Source organism: Centruroides vittatus, unplaced genomic scaffold, assembly GCF_030686945.1.
Source record: "Centruroides vittatus isolate TY-2023 unplaced genomic scaffold, ASM3068694v2 contig_250, whole genome shotgun sequence".
Taxonomy (NCBI): Eukaryota; Metazoa; Arthropoda; class Arachnida; order Scorpiones; family Buthidae; genus Centruroides; species Centruroides vittatus.
Window position 1 is genome coordinate 431,034 of NW_027121584.1, and position 18,688 is coordinate 449,721.

General features: G+C 26.9%; 1 protein-coding gene across 1 annotated transcript in view; it reads right to left on the reverse strand.

Moving 5' to 3' along the window:
• Hel89B (histone acetyltransferase 1) overlaps positions 1-18,688 on the reverse strand; it is a 123,653-nt gene that overhangs the window by 80,343 nt on the left and 24,622 nt on the right. The window contains exons 2-4 of the mRNA XM_067265837.1: positions 7,418-7,534; positions 2,975-3,098; positions 794-911 (exon numbers count right to left, since the gene is read on the reverse strand). Coding sequence (XP_067121938.1) covers positions 794-911; positions 2,975-3,098; positions 7,418-7,428 — 253 coding nt within the window. The 5' untranslated portion in view covers positions 7,429-7,534. The remainder of the gene's footprint in view (positions 1-793; positions 912-2,974; positions 3,099-7,417; positions 7,535-18,688) is intronic.

The window sequence follows — 18,688 nt, forward strand, 5'->3', positions numbered from 1 at the left end:
AAACAATGTTTATCTATGTTTAATCTTGAACCAATCAATCCAATTCACAAATTCATCAAAGACAATAACAATGCATAAAATTATTCATTTCATGCATCAAGCTAATGCATTAGATAATTCCAAACACATTTCTGTCCAACCATTTGTAATTGGACTGCAATTTGAAAAAAATTGCAGACCTGTAAATTCCCACTGTCATCTGTCCTTTCTTAATCTCGAGAATGGCATTAGATGAAAGTTGAGACCAGATATGGAAAGCTTAGGGACAGGAGGCCCTAATTAACTATATTTGAACTTCCAGTCTAGACCAAAAGTCACATGATTTCAATTCAAAAATTTTCCCCTGAATGGTGTTAGATGACAAGTATGACTATTGTTATCAGGAAAAGTATGATGTACAGGGAAATTTACACTGCTAATTTGAGATAAATAACATATATTTTAAGTTAGTTAGTTTCTAAATTAAATAAATTAAGAATATGATTAAAAATTGAAGCCCGGCATTGTGATGATGTCACAATAAACAACTGCTCATTTATATCTTTGGCTTTTATACAATAATATGAAAAGTTTAGTTTCTCTCTTGATTCATCTACATATATGTCTGTTGCTTTTTTACTCTCTTTATGTATCTAAACATGTCTGTTATTTTATAGAAATTTATCTTAGGATTGGCCTTATTAAAAAATATCAGATGTTCAAAACAATTATTAATTGTTTGATACTATAAGAATTAAAGTTTCTCTGAAAAATTAATAAAGATTTCATTGAATCAAATATCAGATAAACAGACCTTGCTTAATATGAGTTTCAACAGGATTCCATTGTGGTACATTGGAAATTATTGCTTCAACAGCTTGTCCAGCAGCAATGCGTGTATCCCAAGAACTGCTATGCAAGTATTGCCTAACCTAATAATAATAATAATTTTATTTATTTATTATTGATTTTGCCTTTAAATTTAAAAAATTCTTCATAAAAGTTTACTACAATTACATAAAATATTTGCTGCAATTTAATATTTTCAATAATTTAATTTTAATTTAAATTAATAATTTTCAATAATTCATTAATAGAATTTAAATAATGATTAAAGTTTCAAACAATAATTTTTAAAAATTTATAAATTAATATATTTAATGGAACTTAGTTCAGCTTTCATGCAACTCTTTCATAAGAAACAACTGACTGATTAAATCATTAACAGAAAGCCTAATTTCAGAAATTGTGACAAATCATTATGTATGAAAACAATTTTAATATTCTGCTAATATCCACTTAAAAATGAATGCGAAAAATTTATGGCTACATAAAGTGTATTCTGCATTAATTGCTAATGTAGTTTCCTAAAAAGAAGTATACAAAATAGCTTATGAAATTTGCAGAAAATTTATTTATAAAAAAACAGTTATATTAAAATGCTTGAATACAGTATAAAACATCATGGTTTGTATAAAATGTACAATATAATAGAATAGAATATAAACAGTAATCAGTATAGAATTTTAAATATAAGATAAAATACCACTCCATTTAGAACATTAGTCTATAATCTAAAGATAACATTAAGAAACAATTTTATCAAATTAAGAAATCATTAAAAATTATTATACATTTTTAAAACATATTACTGTTTTTAACGGAATAAATTTTGAGCTTATTTAATTTATTACTGTATTATATTTTGTATTATTATAACAATAAATAAATAAATTTTATTTTATACGTACAGGGTGGTGAAGAAAGTCAATTGACACCCCTGCTACAGAATATAGAACGTATTCAAAATTAATTTGCTCATATCAGTAACACATTAGACCAAGGGGGAAACAGATTGATGTGCGTTACACACATGACCGCCATCTTGATGGTGCCTCTATTGAATGCAACTCCAAAACTGTAAATGGGAAGGGGATTATATGACACATCATTTAGGGTCAGAATTCCACAAGGAATTGATTGCTGAAAGATTTATTGACATACCTCAAATAGTTACAGAGTTATTAATGCATTTCCTTTGTGGTCACAGGTTGAAGAACAGACAACACAATACCCCTAACACAGGAAGAACACATCAAAACTGTCCTGATGGCAGCAGAGAGAACTTACAGGGTGAGTGCACAAGCCTGAATATTTCTTATCATGGATCAATTCCATCTCCCTGAATTTCTGGAGTAGCTATGTGTGACACAGGCACTTGGTGTGGATGACATTGATTAAAATCCTACACAATCACCCTGGAAATTCTCTCCTCTGCCATCAGGACAATTTTGATGTGTTCTTCCTGTGTTAGGGGCATTGTGTTGTCTGTTCTTCAACCTGTGACCACAAAGAAAATGCATTAATAACTCTAACTGTTTGAGGTAGGTCAATAAATCTTTTAGCAATCAATTCCTTGTGGAATTCTGACCATACATAATGTGTCACATGACCCCCTTCCCATTTACAGTTTCAGAGTTGTATTCAATATAACAGCCATGCATTTAACATACATCAATCTGCTTCCCCCTTGATCTAATGTGTTCCTGATATGAGCAAATAAATTTTAGGTACATTCTATATTCTGTACCAGGAGTGTTAGATGACCTTCTTTATCACCCTGTATATTAAAAAGTATTGTTAATGCTGATCTCAGTGGAACAAATTTATTCTAATGAACTAGAATGTATAAATCAGAAGAATTGGTTCTTATTTGCATATTCTAGTTTGTCTGTTGTTCCTGAAAATAAAATTTTGGATCATTGGAAATTAAATTATTAAAAGTATTGGTTATTTAAAACCAAACAAATTAAGTTTCCTTTGTTTTGAATTAATATTTGTGGTGTAAAGCTTGTCTATCTTATATTCTTATGTTAACAGATTTCGGAACACACTCATAATTTTTAATACATTTTTTTTTAACTTAAGCAAAAAACCTAGCCAACTGATTAAAAGCCAAAGAAATTAATTTAAAAGAAAAACAAATAAAATTTACCTTTGCAAGTAAATTACGTAATTCATGTGGATGGAGCTTTTGTACTTCTCCTAACTGCAATGCAGCAGCTTTTCTTGTAATAGGAGATGATCCAGTATCCAACAATAAAAATAATCGATCTAACCTTTAAGTAAAAATAAAAAGTTCAGATTTTCCTTTAAATATACATTAATAATCATATAAAATGAAATAATTAGTATTAATAAACAACAGGCCCTGCAAAAATTTAAATAATAAAGTAATGTGTAAAAACTTGGAGAATTCATTAAAAAATTTTCTAAATGAGACAATACATAAAAATGTCTTCATTTTGATACTTAATGAATCATCCAACACCTAATGCTGAAAACTGTTTATTTAACCCTTTCCATGTGGTTATACGCCTTTAGGCGTATGTCACGTGACTTGCCGTTAATTCGTGATGCGGCATACGCCTTTAGGCGTAATTAATCAAAAAATTCGATTATTTTGCGTTATATTCGATTTTCCAGCGATCTTAGCTTTGATTCGCTCTTCTGTAGGTCGATTGACTTTGTTTAAGCCAAAAAGTGTTTTCTGATCACCCCTGGGCCATAAATATTTTGGTAAAATGGACCCCCTATTATTCTACAGCAAATCTTCCCAGTTAACTACACAGTTGACTGAAAACAATCAAAGGGAAACTCCTTCTACAGTTTTATTGGGTATCTTCTGTCTTTGTTGACATTACTTTAACTAATCACAGACTTGTGAAAGAAAAATTTGCCGCGAAAAGTCCCGTCTTCAACCTTCCAAGTAAAATGTAAACAATCGCAATAAATCCGCTTTTTAAATCGTTTTTTAGCATCAATTAACTAATTTAATGTACTTAGACATTAAATTAGCTAATTCTATAGTATTTCGGCTAGTAAATATGTTTTCAAAACTATCTAGCAATAAATATTCCCAGGAAACTCCACCTCCCAATAATAAATCTATGGAAGATCTTCTTGCTGTTAATTGGCTTTAAAAATTTTGTTTCTACGCCTATTACGCTCTAATTGGTAATTTTGTATTATGACTGAATCAACTTCAACGAATGAGAGTTTTTTTTTAAACCATTTGGTCGGGATTTTCCCGCGAAGAACCAATCCACGTGATTAAAGTCAGAATGTAAACAAACGTTAAAAGATAGCTATGTTCATCGTTTTAGAGCCGTAATTCTACTAGTTTTCATGTTATTTGACTTTACTTAGACAAGAAGATTTCTTATCAAAAGCTTCTATCTGAAAAATTTACCGAAAAACTCATTACTTCCGGATATTGCGTAATTGCAGGAAAACTTAACTAATCGCTTATTTTAGTGTATTATTGTATAAAGCCTTGAAAAAATATAAAAAAGTGTCGAATATTCACTATTTTAAGCAGAAATATATGATTATAAACTTTAACGTGTTGCTTTACGATAACAATCGACCCCTCTCTCTGCCAAGTAATTAGAGACATAGTGTAAATAACGGCAATAACTTCTCCCCCGCTCTAGCTAGAGAGCTGCGGTTTCTTTTATTTAAAAGAAGACAGATGTATCTAACTAACAAATGTACAAAATTTAGCGATTTTCTGTAAATTAATTATTTTTTTCTTTTGTTCGTAAGCTTCAAATTTTAATATTATTTTAAATTTCTATTGAACTAAAAATTAAACAATCGTAAACTGTGATATTTTCTTAATCAAACACAAAAAACAGATTGAACATAGCGCGATTTTGAAGCGAAATATCGCGATTTAAAAATTATCCAAAAACTGCAAAAAATGCGCCGCATGACAAATTCCACTCAATTATTTGTGGAAATCGCCAGCATGGAAAGGGTTAACAGACATTAACGTTTCTAACCCAATATGATTTCAATGTTTTCAACCCAATTTCAAATGCAACAGAAATTTGAACGTATTTAACGTTCGATACAATAACGATGTAAATAATATAATAAAATGAAACAAATACACAGAAATGTATAGGGCAGATGTGGGGTAAGAATTTTTGTGTTTTAGTTTTTCTTTTAGGTAGACTCTCCATGCAGAAGGTAGTCCATTCGCATCCCTGACATCCTTTAATTTATTACCATCCTTTAATTTACTTTTATAAATTTCTATTTTTTCTTGATACAATGCTAAATGCCAGGGATGCGAATGGACTACCTTCCGCATAAAAATTCTATCTAAAAGAAAAACTAAAACACAAAAATTCTTACCCCACATCTACCTCATACATTTCTGTGTATTTGTTTTATTTTATTTTATTTTATTATTTACATCGTTATTGTATTAGTTCATTTAGTATATTTTGTTTTATTTTATTATTTATTTGTTAATTTATCTAGTATTTTGTTTTAAATTTAAATGTAAAAGTGTTTGAACGTTCTGTCATTTAAATGTTATGTTAAATACGTTTGAATTTCCATTGCATATCAAGATGGCCCAGCATATTGGGTTGAAAACATTAATGTCTGTTAAATAAACAGTTCTCAGCATTAGGTGTTGGATGATTCATTAAGTAATTTAAAGAGCTATTTGGTTAGTCTTCATTTTGTCCTTTTCATACCTAAAGGAATAACAGTCTTACAGTCCTTTATTGAGGCATATGAGAAATTTCTAAAGTATTAAAAACATCTCTCTGGCAACAGCACAATTCAAAAATAAATATATTTGATTAAATGACCAAGACATTAAGTATAAACTTAGAAAATCCATAAAAAAATTTTCAAACCTAAAAGTCTCCAAAGAAAGATTGACTCTGCTGCAAGACTGTGATGTGAAAAATACAAGATGAAAATACTTTTATGTATTATCTCATTTTTAAAAAATTTATGAATTTTTTTAAGTTTATACTTAATATCCTGGCCATTTTATCAAATATTTTTAGAAAATAACATGTCTTTGTAAATATAAGAATTTTATAAAACGATGTTGTAAATCCTATTTGCTTCGAGCAAATCTCATATTATTAATTTTTATACAGTAAAACTTGTAAAAGTTACAACTGCATGAATTCTGTAAACTTTCCAACTTAAGCAGGTTTTCAGCCTTAAGCAAGCTGGAACAAATGGTAATTGCTTCAATTGTACTTTTTTTTTTTTTTATAAAGTTTAAATGTAGAAATAGTATTTCCTATATTCATCAAAATAACCTCAATAAAAAGAAAAGAATGCAAAAATAAAACATATAGAAAGAGTTCTAATTCAATAATCAAATGCAGAAAAAGAAAGAGAGAAGCACGGAGAGTGCTTGTCTTATTCATAATTAACAATAAAATGTTCAATATTTTCAATAATATATTTTTTTCAAGTATGTCAAGTACTGGGAAAATAAAGTAATTCTCTTGCTGTTTTAAAAACAAAGTAAACTTATGCCAGAAACACAAATGGATAAGATACAACATAAACATGAACAAAAACAGAAAACACAAATCAATATTTTCTAAAGTTTTTGCTGTAATAAAACACAAAATCATGTAGCCCTATTGAAGTGTAGCCAGTAGAGAAAAATCTCATGACAACTTTCACTCTGATAACAATGTTGTATCTTGATTCAAAGATAACATAAATTCTTCATTGACACAAGTAGATATCAATTACATTAATTGTAATTTACGTACAGACATGTTGTTAGATCTAAATCATATATTTTATGTCTTCAAAACAATTTTAAAATTTAATAATTTCAATTATGATGTTATTTAACTTAAACTTATTTTTTAAAACCCACCACTTTATAAACAAAATAAATATATTTCATTTTTAACATTTTCTGTTTTCTGTCAGACTTTCTGATTTAATACTTGTTTAAGTTTTCATCTTTGAGAGATTATAACTAATATAAATTAATAAAAAGGTATAATACACACAGCTTTTCATACCCATCTCACAGGCTCCACCTTAGATGGGATACTTTATTTTTAAAAATCTGATAATAATGTCAGAATAACAGCAATTTTCTGGCTAAATCAAATGAAGTGCTAAATTATCAGGCTAGGTTAATGATTAGAAACCAGCTTTCACAAGTTTCTACCTTAGCTTCTAACTCTCAGAGCTTTTACTATACTATTTTATTAACTTATTTTACATCATCTTCAATTTGATTAATCAAAAGAATACTACAATATTTAAAAGGTGAAACAAGTTAAAAATATCAAAAACTACATTTATCTGATATCAGTAAACAGAATAATTATAAATTTCTCTTAACTGAATTTATGTTTATTCCTCACAAAAAATTCTATACATCTTGCTGAAAAATATATCTTTCATAACTAAATATACAATCAAAAGTAAAAAATAATTAGACAAAAATGGATTAAAATGGACTTATGTTTTAACATTGTTTTTATTTATTTCAGAAAAAAATTAGAATGTTAATATTTTAAGTCACTTTTTACGATCATTTATATGAATATATAATCAAATAATATAATTTTAAAGAACTTACCTGGATGTCATTTGGTCTTCACTATTCAAAATATTAATTTTCTTAGTCAAATGAAATATAAATAGAAGTAGAAATATACTTCTTAGAAAATATTAAAAATAAGTCATCTCTGAACATCTGCAATTACAATAAGAATAATGTTAGTTTATTTTAAACTAAAATATATTACATTTATATTATTACATTATAATATAATAAACATCAGTTGTAATAACTATACTAAATAAACTATAAAAATCAAAAATTCAATTTTATTAAAGTCAAACATGGGATAAAATAAAATAAAATTTTTCAAAAAGAACTTGGTAATACAATTGGGCATTACTAAAACCCAACTACATTGTCAGATTGCTGTTTTTTAAAAAGAATTTCACCACAATTTAATCTTCAATTCCTCCAATTTATTTAACATTTTTATTATTATTCTGATTATAACTATGGAATTAGTAATCAATAAATTTTATTATACAAGGTATAAAGAAACACCTTCTTATAAAAAGTTGACAAAGTTTATCTAACACATAATAAAATACAAAATGCTACACAAATTAATATTAGTTAATTTTGTTTAATTCACTGTACAGTAGCATATGCTACCATACATCATCCCAACAAATGCATTCCAGCCTGCACGTTATGTTGATGCCGCCATTGCCACCCTACTGAGAAGAGCATTCTTGCTGCCATCAACACAAGAGCTTACAAACAGTGAATTAAACATTAGCTTAGCGGTACGTGCAGCAGGTTTTCTCATGTATTAGTTAATTACTTTCTGTTGATGTAAATCATGAAAAAACTTATATAATTTATATATAATCTTAAATATGCATAGCATTTAACCAATAATCATAATTTAACAAAATTATGTTATTCAATAAATATTTTTTCTTAAATCTTTACATGGCATTTAACCAAAAAGAAAATTACTAACATTTTTTCTAAATTACATAACAGACAAGTTATCAACAAATATAATAATACTTCTTTCAATAATTATATAATTTCTATTCCCTTAAATCCTTACAGAACTTTCAATTCATATTTATATATGATAAGGTAGAAGGATAAGACAATTTTTGTATAGCACAGATGGTACATTAATGGAAAAGATAATAAAAAAAATTAAAGAATATTAACAAAAGAGGAATTAGCATAGAATTATTAAAACAACTTTATATTTTAAAAATTATGAAAAAAACACCCTAAAAAATGTTAGCGTTAAATAAGTTATATTTTTATTGAATATGAAATTTTATATGTTACTATATTCTTTTTAGAATTAAAAAAATATTTATACTTATGTTATTTTATACTTTACTATATATCATTTCAAAAAACAACAGATATATATCAATTTTATTTTCAAAATCATTTACATTGTAAATCTTTAAAATTTCAAATTTCCTTTAGCAATTGAATAATAATAAAAAATTTAATGTTTTTAACTCAAAAATACACATTCATATTTATAGAGTGAAAACATAACATACCAAATTAAAATACTAGATACCAACCAAATGCCGAAACTCTATCGGGCTAATTTAAGGCTAATTACTAGATGAATTATGTACCAATTTGGCTCTAGAGGTAAGCATTAGGCGCCATCTCGTATTAACATTAATAATTATAATTTAATTAATTAATTTAAATAATTTAGAACTGCTGGGAGAAACAAATCGGCATTTGGTTGGTGTCTAGTCTTTTAATATATCGGGTTTAGCGACGTTGTTTATAAATTAAAATACTCTTCTAACTATAATCTTAAAAGTTTATAAAGCTTAATAACACATTTGTAAAAAAATAAATAACTGTAAAATTTGTTAAGACCCAAATGGAGTTATTAAACTGACTCCCTACAGTTGAACTATCTTCAGCTAACAAAAATTAGAATGGAATAGAATATGTATGAAATGAAATAATATAAATTTTATAATTTGAAAACCAGTAGCATTACATCTATCCAAAGCCAGAAGTTGTCAATGAGTGCTTACAGGAACCTAGGATTGTGATATAGATGTTTTCCAAGTGTTTTAATGTAGCAGTGCTCTTCATGTTTGTTGATAATGTAAGGACAGTGAGTATGTGTCTTTTTAATCAAGGCTTTAAAAGTAACTAATTTGTAGTGTAGTGGGATCATGAGACCTAAGAAATAAACAGAATTGTTCAAGGGTTTATGAAAAAATGGAAAGGAGTGCCCATGGGCAGCCTCTATCCACGACACTTGGTGAGATGGTGATAAAATCATTAGAGAAGTCTATCCTGTTAAAATACAGTATATAAATCCAGATTTACACAAGATACATAGATGACATGCTTATCATATGGAACAAAAACTCTGACATTTAGAAATTCTTGGTTGATGTCTACAAACTAAAACTGCATCTGGAACAGGAAAGTGATTGTGAAGTCTTCTTTTTGGATATTGTTAGCACACTTAAGGATGGTAGAATCAATAATAAAACTTTTTTGGAAATCCTTGAACAATCCTGTATTTATTTTTTGGGTCTCACATGACCCACTACAAATTAGCCAATTTTAAAGCCTTGATTAAAAAGGCACCACTGCCCTCACATTATCAACAAACAAGAAGAGATCTGCTAAATTAAAATACTAGGAAAGCATTTTTGTCATCATCCTAGGATCATGTAAACACTGATTGACAACTTCTGGAATACCCCAGCTTTGGACAGATGTGATACTATCAGAGCAGACTATACAGTAGAGTGGTTGGATACAACTGCCCCCTCAATAATATTTTTAAGGAAATAGTGAGAGCTACAGACAGAAGAATGTTGTACAAGAGAAATACTACAGTTTATAAACTCCTGTGAAATGACAATGATTCAGTGGACTGCATCTTGAGAATTCTGGGTACCCATCACAGATGACAAATAGCAAATGACTTGGTATATGTGGGAGCCATTGCATGATCCTTAACGTCACAGTTAAAGAAATATAAGTATACTTTTATGAAGTCACTGCCCTTTACAGTTCTGGCTGCTTATGCCTTGGACAATTCAATCAAGGTTTGTTGGAAAGAAACTAAGATTACCAAGTATGTAAGAAAGAAGCATCACCTTAATCATATCAAAGCCCTTGAAATCTATAAATCAACATGTAATAGAAATCACTCTGTCAATTAGTAGAATCTAACCACAATACTGAATGCTTAGAAATTACGATTTCAGTTCTACACAACATAATGCAATATGTATTTTGTTTACTATTTTTTTGTCTTTTAGTTTTTGCATATCATAGCAATGTAGTAGATAGTTTAAACAGAAAGAATTTTACAATGTTCAGTGTTTGCATATGTTTTGTACTATTTTCATTACTATTTGAAAATGTTCAATTTTGAAACATCGACCTTATGAAGGTCATTAAATATGCCTGAAAACTTTAGTTTATTTCATTTACTAAGCCTTTTTTGCTACTGCATAAGGATGTGTGTAGATGATTGAGTGATTTACTACTGAAACAGTTATTTTATGAATTATTCTTTCATCTTTCTCACTTATAATCTGCATGCTATATTCTACTAAATATATATACAAATATAATAATATATAATAAGTTTTATGTTTTTTGTATGAAAATATTCCTTATTCACAAAAAGGAATACTCCAAAGTAGAATAGTTTGCTATGTCTTAAAATTTAATTGAAATAGTTGAATTTTTTATCTTTATACTGAGTTAAAATATATTACCTTATTTATATATATATATATCCAAACTGCATATAAGTTAAAGTTTCAAACATCTAACAAACCATAAATATTCATTCATCTTGGTGTACGCTGTTCTGTATTTTTCTTTTCCTAAAAAGTTTAAATTGAAACATATTAAAAGATCTTTATAGATTTAAATTATTTTTAGTAAAATAATAATCAGATTCTACATTTCAAATAACTGTTATATTATATAATAATATTTAAGAAATTAATTACAGTACTAGCTGAAGTGTCCAGCTTCACTCAGAAAAAATTATATATATATATATATATATATATATTAAATAAAATTAATGTACTGTACACCCAAAATGTACACAGGTACACAGGTTTGGTTAGTTTAAAGAAATCTGAGATATCTGTGATCATTCAACACTATGTAATTGTGCAGAAAGGTAATGAGAGAATTCAAACTGTCAGATGTTTTGCTAAGAGTCACATTGCTGAACTAGTCAATGAAAAAACTGAAGTCATGTATCCAGTGTTCTAATAATATAGCAGCCAATAAGTTAAAAGTTAAAAGTTAAAACTGAAGTCACAGCAAATAGTCTTTCTTCATAATTCTAAATCAAATTTCTCAGGTCAACGAAATTTACAACAAAAATTTCAAAATTGTACTTTTCTAATTTTGGTATTTGCCAAGATTTTTTAAACAACTTTATAGTAAATGTATCAATTCCTTATTCTTTCCTAGAAATTTATTGTAAGATACATTAACTCATTTTGAGACAAAATGAGATCATTCTAACTTTTTTCCATCGCATCTACTCCAAACATCTCATACAAACTAATTATAGAGAACACATTCATGTAAAATTAATTTGAAAATTAGTTAATATATAAATCCAGAGATTTTTGTAGAAAAGTAAAAAGTAAATCTTCAAAATTCAGTTCAGAAAACACAAAAACAAACTAAAAATCAATAATAGTCTAAGCTAAACTTCACAGTATATGAAGACACTAAACACACCTTACACACTTTTCCAGCAACTCAATTTAATCAAAATAAATGTCTTTGGTCTGACTGATAAGCCTTAGGTTACAAAACAAAACTTAAACAGAGATTCGATTTTTGGAATAAAATGTTCTTTGGCATAAATTATGTCTTTTAAATCATAGAGTTTTCGATTTTTCAATATAATAAAAATAAAATAGAATTAAGTAGAAAAATACAAATAAAATACAATGAAAATAAAAGAAATAACCTTATAGGCTATGAAGATGTCGGTTTTTTACAGCATGTTACATTTTGGTTTTTATATTATTTATATTGTTATTTGATAACACCCTAATGAAACAGGGGAGGCAACAAAGTTGTGATGTGCTATAGAAGACTTTAATGTTTACGCAGAAAATATATTTTGTAATAACTTAAGAATTATAATTAAATTTTGCCTATTCAGTGCTGTTTGGAACAAAATCTGATGAATAGATCATAATAAAATATTTGCTTACAATAATAATAACTCTTCCACATATCTTAATTTAATATAACTGGAAGAAAAGAACATGCAAGATATAATAACAACAATTTTTCTAAAACATGTTATTATTTTTTATATTACTATTTAGAGAAGTTTTAAAGTTATTTTTAAATTTTACCTTATTTTAAATATACAACCTTTTTACCTTATATAAATATACCAATTCCATTGTTTAAAATTTTTTTAAATATGTTATTATTCTTAAATATCTGTATTCATATTGATATTATTCAGATATTTTTCCATACTATCTTAATAAAGACAGTCTGGTAAAGTGAATGGCACATTTTCCAGTATTTCTGCTAGCAGTTACACCTATCTTTTATACAATAAGTTAGCCATTACTGTATTTGCATTTCTATAGCTTTTGTCAAATGTAAATTTTAATTTAATTTTTCTCCTGATAACTGAAAGTAGAACTAAAATGTTTTCCTATCTACAAAATAACTTATCACATTCATCCTCCAAATATGAAATCTATTCATTAGATTTTAATCTAACAGCACTACGAGTTTAATTATAACTACCCGACAATTCATATAGAATATTAACTATAAATATATAATTTTGCATTAATTCTGTTCCAAAATCAAACTAAATGAATGAACAGAGACTATCTGTTTACAGTTAGGTCTACTGTTTTAAATGAAATAAGCCTATTTAAAAATATTTATTTTAAGCATTTTAATTACGATAGGTTCAATTTGTTTCATTTTAACTTCATATTATCAAGATTTCAAGCTGTTTTCATTTAATGATAGTTTTTGAATTATTATTATTGACATTATTATTAAACAGTGAATCGTTTATGATCATTTAAGATGCAGTTGAAACTTTGCTTTTTATAAATCATTTAACCATATTGTTATAAGCTGCTGATTTAATACAGCACAAAAATTCTGCAATTTATATTTAAACTCAAATGTATCTACAAAAAATAATCATGTTTTACAATTATAAAATCAGATGATGCAGTAAACATAAACTTTAAAAAATTAACAAGTTTGTCACAATGTTAATTGCAATAATAGCAACTATAATAATACAGAGTTATTTAAATACTTGAATAAAAATATATAGCATTTTGTATCTTAATATAATTTTAAAATATTTCAAAATGCTTGATATTTTATATTTATAATATTTGATCTGATGATTTAAGTTTTAGTACTTTATTATTCATATTGTACAAATTACACTCAAACCTGTTTTTGTGTGGTAGATAGAGACTGCATTAAAAAAAAAACGCACAAAACTTCACAAGTAGCTATAAAAAATAGTTTTCGCAACACAATTAAAAAGTAATTTTTAATTGTGTTGTGAATTTTTAATTGTGTTTTTAGTGTTTAATTGTGGTGAATAGGGACTGCATAAAAAAAGTCTCACATAGAAAATACACTCAAACCTGTTTTTGTGCGGTCTTTTTTTGAGCGAATTTTTATTTGCGTAATTTTTTTTGTGCGATTTTTTATTTGCTGTAGAATGATAGGGGATCCTTTTTACCAAAATATTTATGGCCCAGGGGTGGTAACAAAACACTTATTGGCTTAAACAAAGTCAATCGACCCTACAGAAGAGCAAATCAAAGCTAAGATCGCTGGAAAACTCGAATATAATGCAAATTAATCGAATTTTTTGATTAATTATGCCTAAAGGCAAATCTTGCATCACGAATTAATGGCAAGTAACATGACATACACTTAAGGGCATATACCAGCATGGAAAGTGTTAAAACAAAACAAAGCACGAGACTAGTCACCAACTATACCGCACAAATAAAAAAAATCGCACAAAAAAAGACCGCACAAAAACACGTTAGTGTGTATTCCAATAATTTTTCTTGTTTGATTTTCAGTATTATTTGATAATGATCTTGTATAAATATACAAAAACTGTAAAAACAATATTTTTTCAGAAACATTAAATTTAAAGAAAAACAAGTGAAACCAAACATGCATTAGAATCAGTTTATTTTTCAAATTGTACATAAAATTAAATATTAACTTATCACTACTTACAAGTGGAGTTGAGTATAGCTTTGAAATAATATTAAAATTATTATTAAGAACCAAGTCATTTATGATAATATCAATTTATCCACTATAAATGAATGAACAATTTAATTAGTTCATTCATTTAGTTAATTCATGGGAGAAAATGATAACTCTATAATTAAAATATGCACTGAAACATATTTATTTAAGATCCAAAATCAAACCATTATTTATTAACCTCTTAATTTATCACTAATTAAAATTAATTATTTGACTTTTCTTCCTAAAGTTTATAGTAAAGTGAATATCATCATAAAGTATTTATCTCAAAGTAAATATATAAATCCAAAAACAGTACAATAAACTGGATGTGCTTATTAAAATTTACCAAACCAACCAGAAATCTAGCAAAAATCAAATGTTTTAAATCATTTTTAGCAATCATCATCAAGTTTACATTTGTTAAAGATATAGAACAAAAAATTTTTACAAATCTGAATTAGATAAAATATTAATCTTATTATATTGTTCATTGCTGCACTTGTAGTGAAGGCTGCTCCTGAGTTAACAAATTTTTTTTACTTTACTTCAAATAATGATTTTTTGTTCACTTTTATATTCTAATTTTAAATACATATAACCTGAAAATGATCATTGAAAAGGATAGAAAACATTATTTTTTTGGAACCATTAAGGAATTATCGATTTCAAGTTGTTAACATGCAACAAAACTGTTACTGCAAATATATACATTCAATAGTTAGAGCAGCTTCAGCTAAAACTTCAAAGATAAGCATCATGCACTTGTTTACAGAAAAAAGTTTGCCTTATTGCATGATAATGCAAGGCCACACACAACAAAGGTTAGCAAAGAAAAAAATTTTGGAGTTTGGCCAATATGTTTTTGTCTCATCCACCATATTCACCAGACCTGCTGCCAACAGATTTCCATCTTTTCTGGGCACTGCAGAATGCTTTAATAGGCAACACTTCCAAATTGATGAACATGTTCAAGAGTTCATTCAGAAATTTTTTGATTTGAAAACACCAAACTTTTATGCAAGGAGAATTAAAAAGTTGCCTGAAAAATGGCAAGAAGTCATTAATAAAGATGGTAAATATATACATATTATATTAAAATCTATTGCTGTATATTTTATTGAAAAATAAATTTTATTTTAGAAAATGTAACTTGTTTATGACAACCTAAATATTAACAAAGGATTCATTTTTACTTTAAAAAAAAAATTGTTAAAGAAAAACTCCCCATTTCTAAATTGGAAATTAGTTTAATTATACTATATGCCAGTGATTCTCAAAGCAAGTCATAGAACGTTTCAGGAAAGCCACAGAAAAAAATAAAATATTGGAGACCACACAAGGAAGACCATTAGAGATATAAGGGAATCATGCTAATTTATAAAGTAGAATATAAAAATTAATTTTCTATTTTGCACGAATTAATACTAAGGTGTCACATTTCAGAAGTCTTAACTGAAAATCCAAGGAAGACAAGGAGAAAAAAACTTTATATGATAAAATGAAACTAAGGTTCAGAGATCTACTAAAACTGGAAGTCACAGAATGAGTGATGGATCCACTTGGAGTACAAATGTGACTAATGTAGATCTGAAACTACGTCGTCTTATGGATCTGCAGTGATTTTGCACTTCAACATTCAGAAACAAATAAAAACAATTTCTAGATTAGTGTGGATTACTGAAAATAAATTCCCTCAGCTTTGGGACAAGACAACTTATAAAACAACAATTGTTTTATAAGTTTCTCCAAAGTTTCTATTTGAATAAATCAGGTTTTAGTGAAGTCACTCATCTAATATCAAAAGCCCAAAACAGATTGGATATCTTAGATTATGGAGAGATCTTAGATTATGTTTAACGAATTCCTAGCCAAATACACAAAAATTTGCTTCTTCTCATCAGCCACAAATCCCACATTAAAAGTTTTAATTTCAGAACTAAAGATTTATATTTTTAAATATTTACCTATTTTAAAATTAATTTATCTGGTTAATGTTACCTATGGTTCCAAAATGGCGGCTCGTCTCTGATTCCAGCAAATAGAAGAAAGGAAACAGTGGGGACACACGTTCTAACCTAACCTAACCTATTCTAATAAATTGCCATAATTATTACCAACAAAACTATTAGAATAGGTTAGGTTAAGTTAGGTTAGAACGTGTGTCCCCACTGTTTCCTTTCTTCTATTTGCTGGAATCAGAGATGAGCCGCCATTTTGGAACCATAGGTAACATTAACCATTTATTTTAATAACACATATTTCCTGTCATAAAAAATGTATTGCGAAATTTTTTCATACGATAATAATTATAATTTTTAACTTTTTCCCATACAACTATGATCTTTTATTTTAAATAAAGGAATTTTTGTTATGAAAATGATATTATTGATTTGAAAATAAATTTTTTCAGTTTATTTTCAGTTTGATTCAAATAAGTTATAACATACTTTAAAAATTATTTTTTAATTAATAAATAAAAAATTTTGTACAAGTCAAAAGGTTTATTAAAATACCACTATATTATTGCAGAATTAATTGGCTTTTTATACACATGCTAATCAAAAATATATCTATCATGAATATTCATTTGTTAAAGAGCATTGAGAATAATGGAGACTAAAAAGAAAATCAGAATGAATCTTAAAAGAAAGAATAGGACTATTTTTGGATGAATCAAAGTACAGTAATTGCATTTAGGCCTATTTATAGCTTGTCAAATAGAGAAAGAAAAAAATCTTATAGATATTAGTAGTAAAATGTGGGCACTCTTGTATATCTTTTTCTATAATTATTTAATGAAAGAAAAGTGATGTTTTGTGACAAATAGGATAAAAATAACCTATAAAAACAAATCTCTTGATATTTTGAGAGGTCAGTTTTTAGAATAAAATATATATATATTTATGGCCAACATTTTAAAAACGTTGATGATAATATACTAAATAAACCATTGAAAATTTTTAAAATGAACTTTAATTAAAGAATAATAAATTTTATTTAATGTTTAATCTATTCTCTACATTTCAATTTATTTATAAAAATATATTTTTGAAATTTAAAAATAAATTCAAATAGTAAATTTTTCTACAAACTACCTATATATATTTATTATTATCATCTACTGCTTACAGTTAAACTCCATTAATCACTTTAAAGAATTTTATAAATAGTTTATTTTTAAACAGTCATAGAATCCTTGAAAGTGGGTCATTTATGAAAGTCATTAGTATATTTATCATCTTTCAAAAACAATATAAATTACTAAATGAATAAAAACAATTAAAATATAGAGTACTGTACATTGTAAATATTATTCCTAAATTACTGGATTCTTTTCAATCTATATTAAGGCTAATTTGCTTAATTATCAAAATTATTTAACATTAATACTTTCACAAAAACCAGTGTGCTTTATTCTGAGAATTTATAAACACACACATTCAGAACCATGCATTTTCAGAGCTGTGCTTCATCCTCAGGTTCATTATTTTCTAAAAAACAATTTATTAAATACAACCTAATCTAGTGATTTAGAATTATGTTTGGCAAATCAGTTTTGAGTTTAATTATATCACATGATTAAAAGGATTAAATGGTTTACCTATTTTACTACTGGTACATTTAAATATATTCATATTATATAAAAATAAACAAAGACACCTTAACTTAAATTAAAAAAACAATATCTAAACATGTTTTTTTTTTATTTAAGTCATATAATACATGATATAGAAGCTATAACAAAAACTTTTCAAAATCAAAACAACAAAATTAACTACTAATCAAGCAAATATTAAGTACAGAATGGTCTTGTTTTACGTGAAAGTTATGTATCACAAGTGATACATAAAACAAAATTCTGTGTAAATTTGTGTTTGATGCCATCCTCAAATGTTTGCTTCAGTTATGTTATATAGAATCAACAATTTTAGTTTTACTCTTTCATGATTGGCATGCTACTTCTCTCTCTCTGCATGCCATATCAGAAATCCTGACGTCAGCAAGCACCTGGCGCAGGTT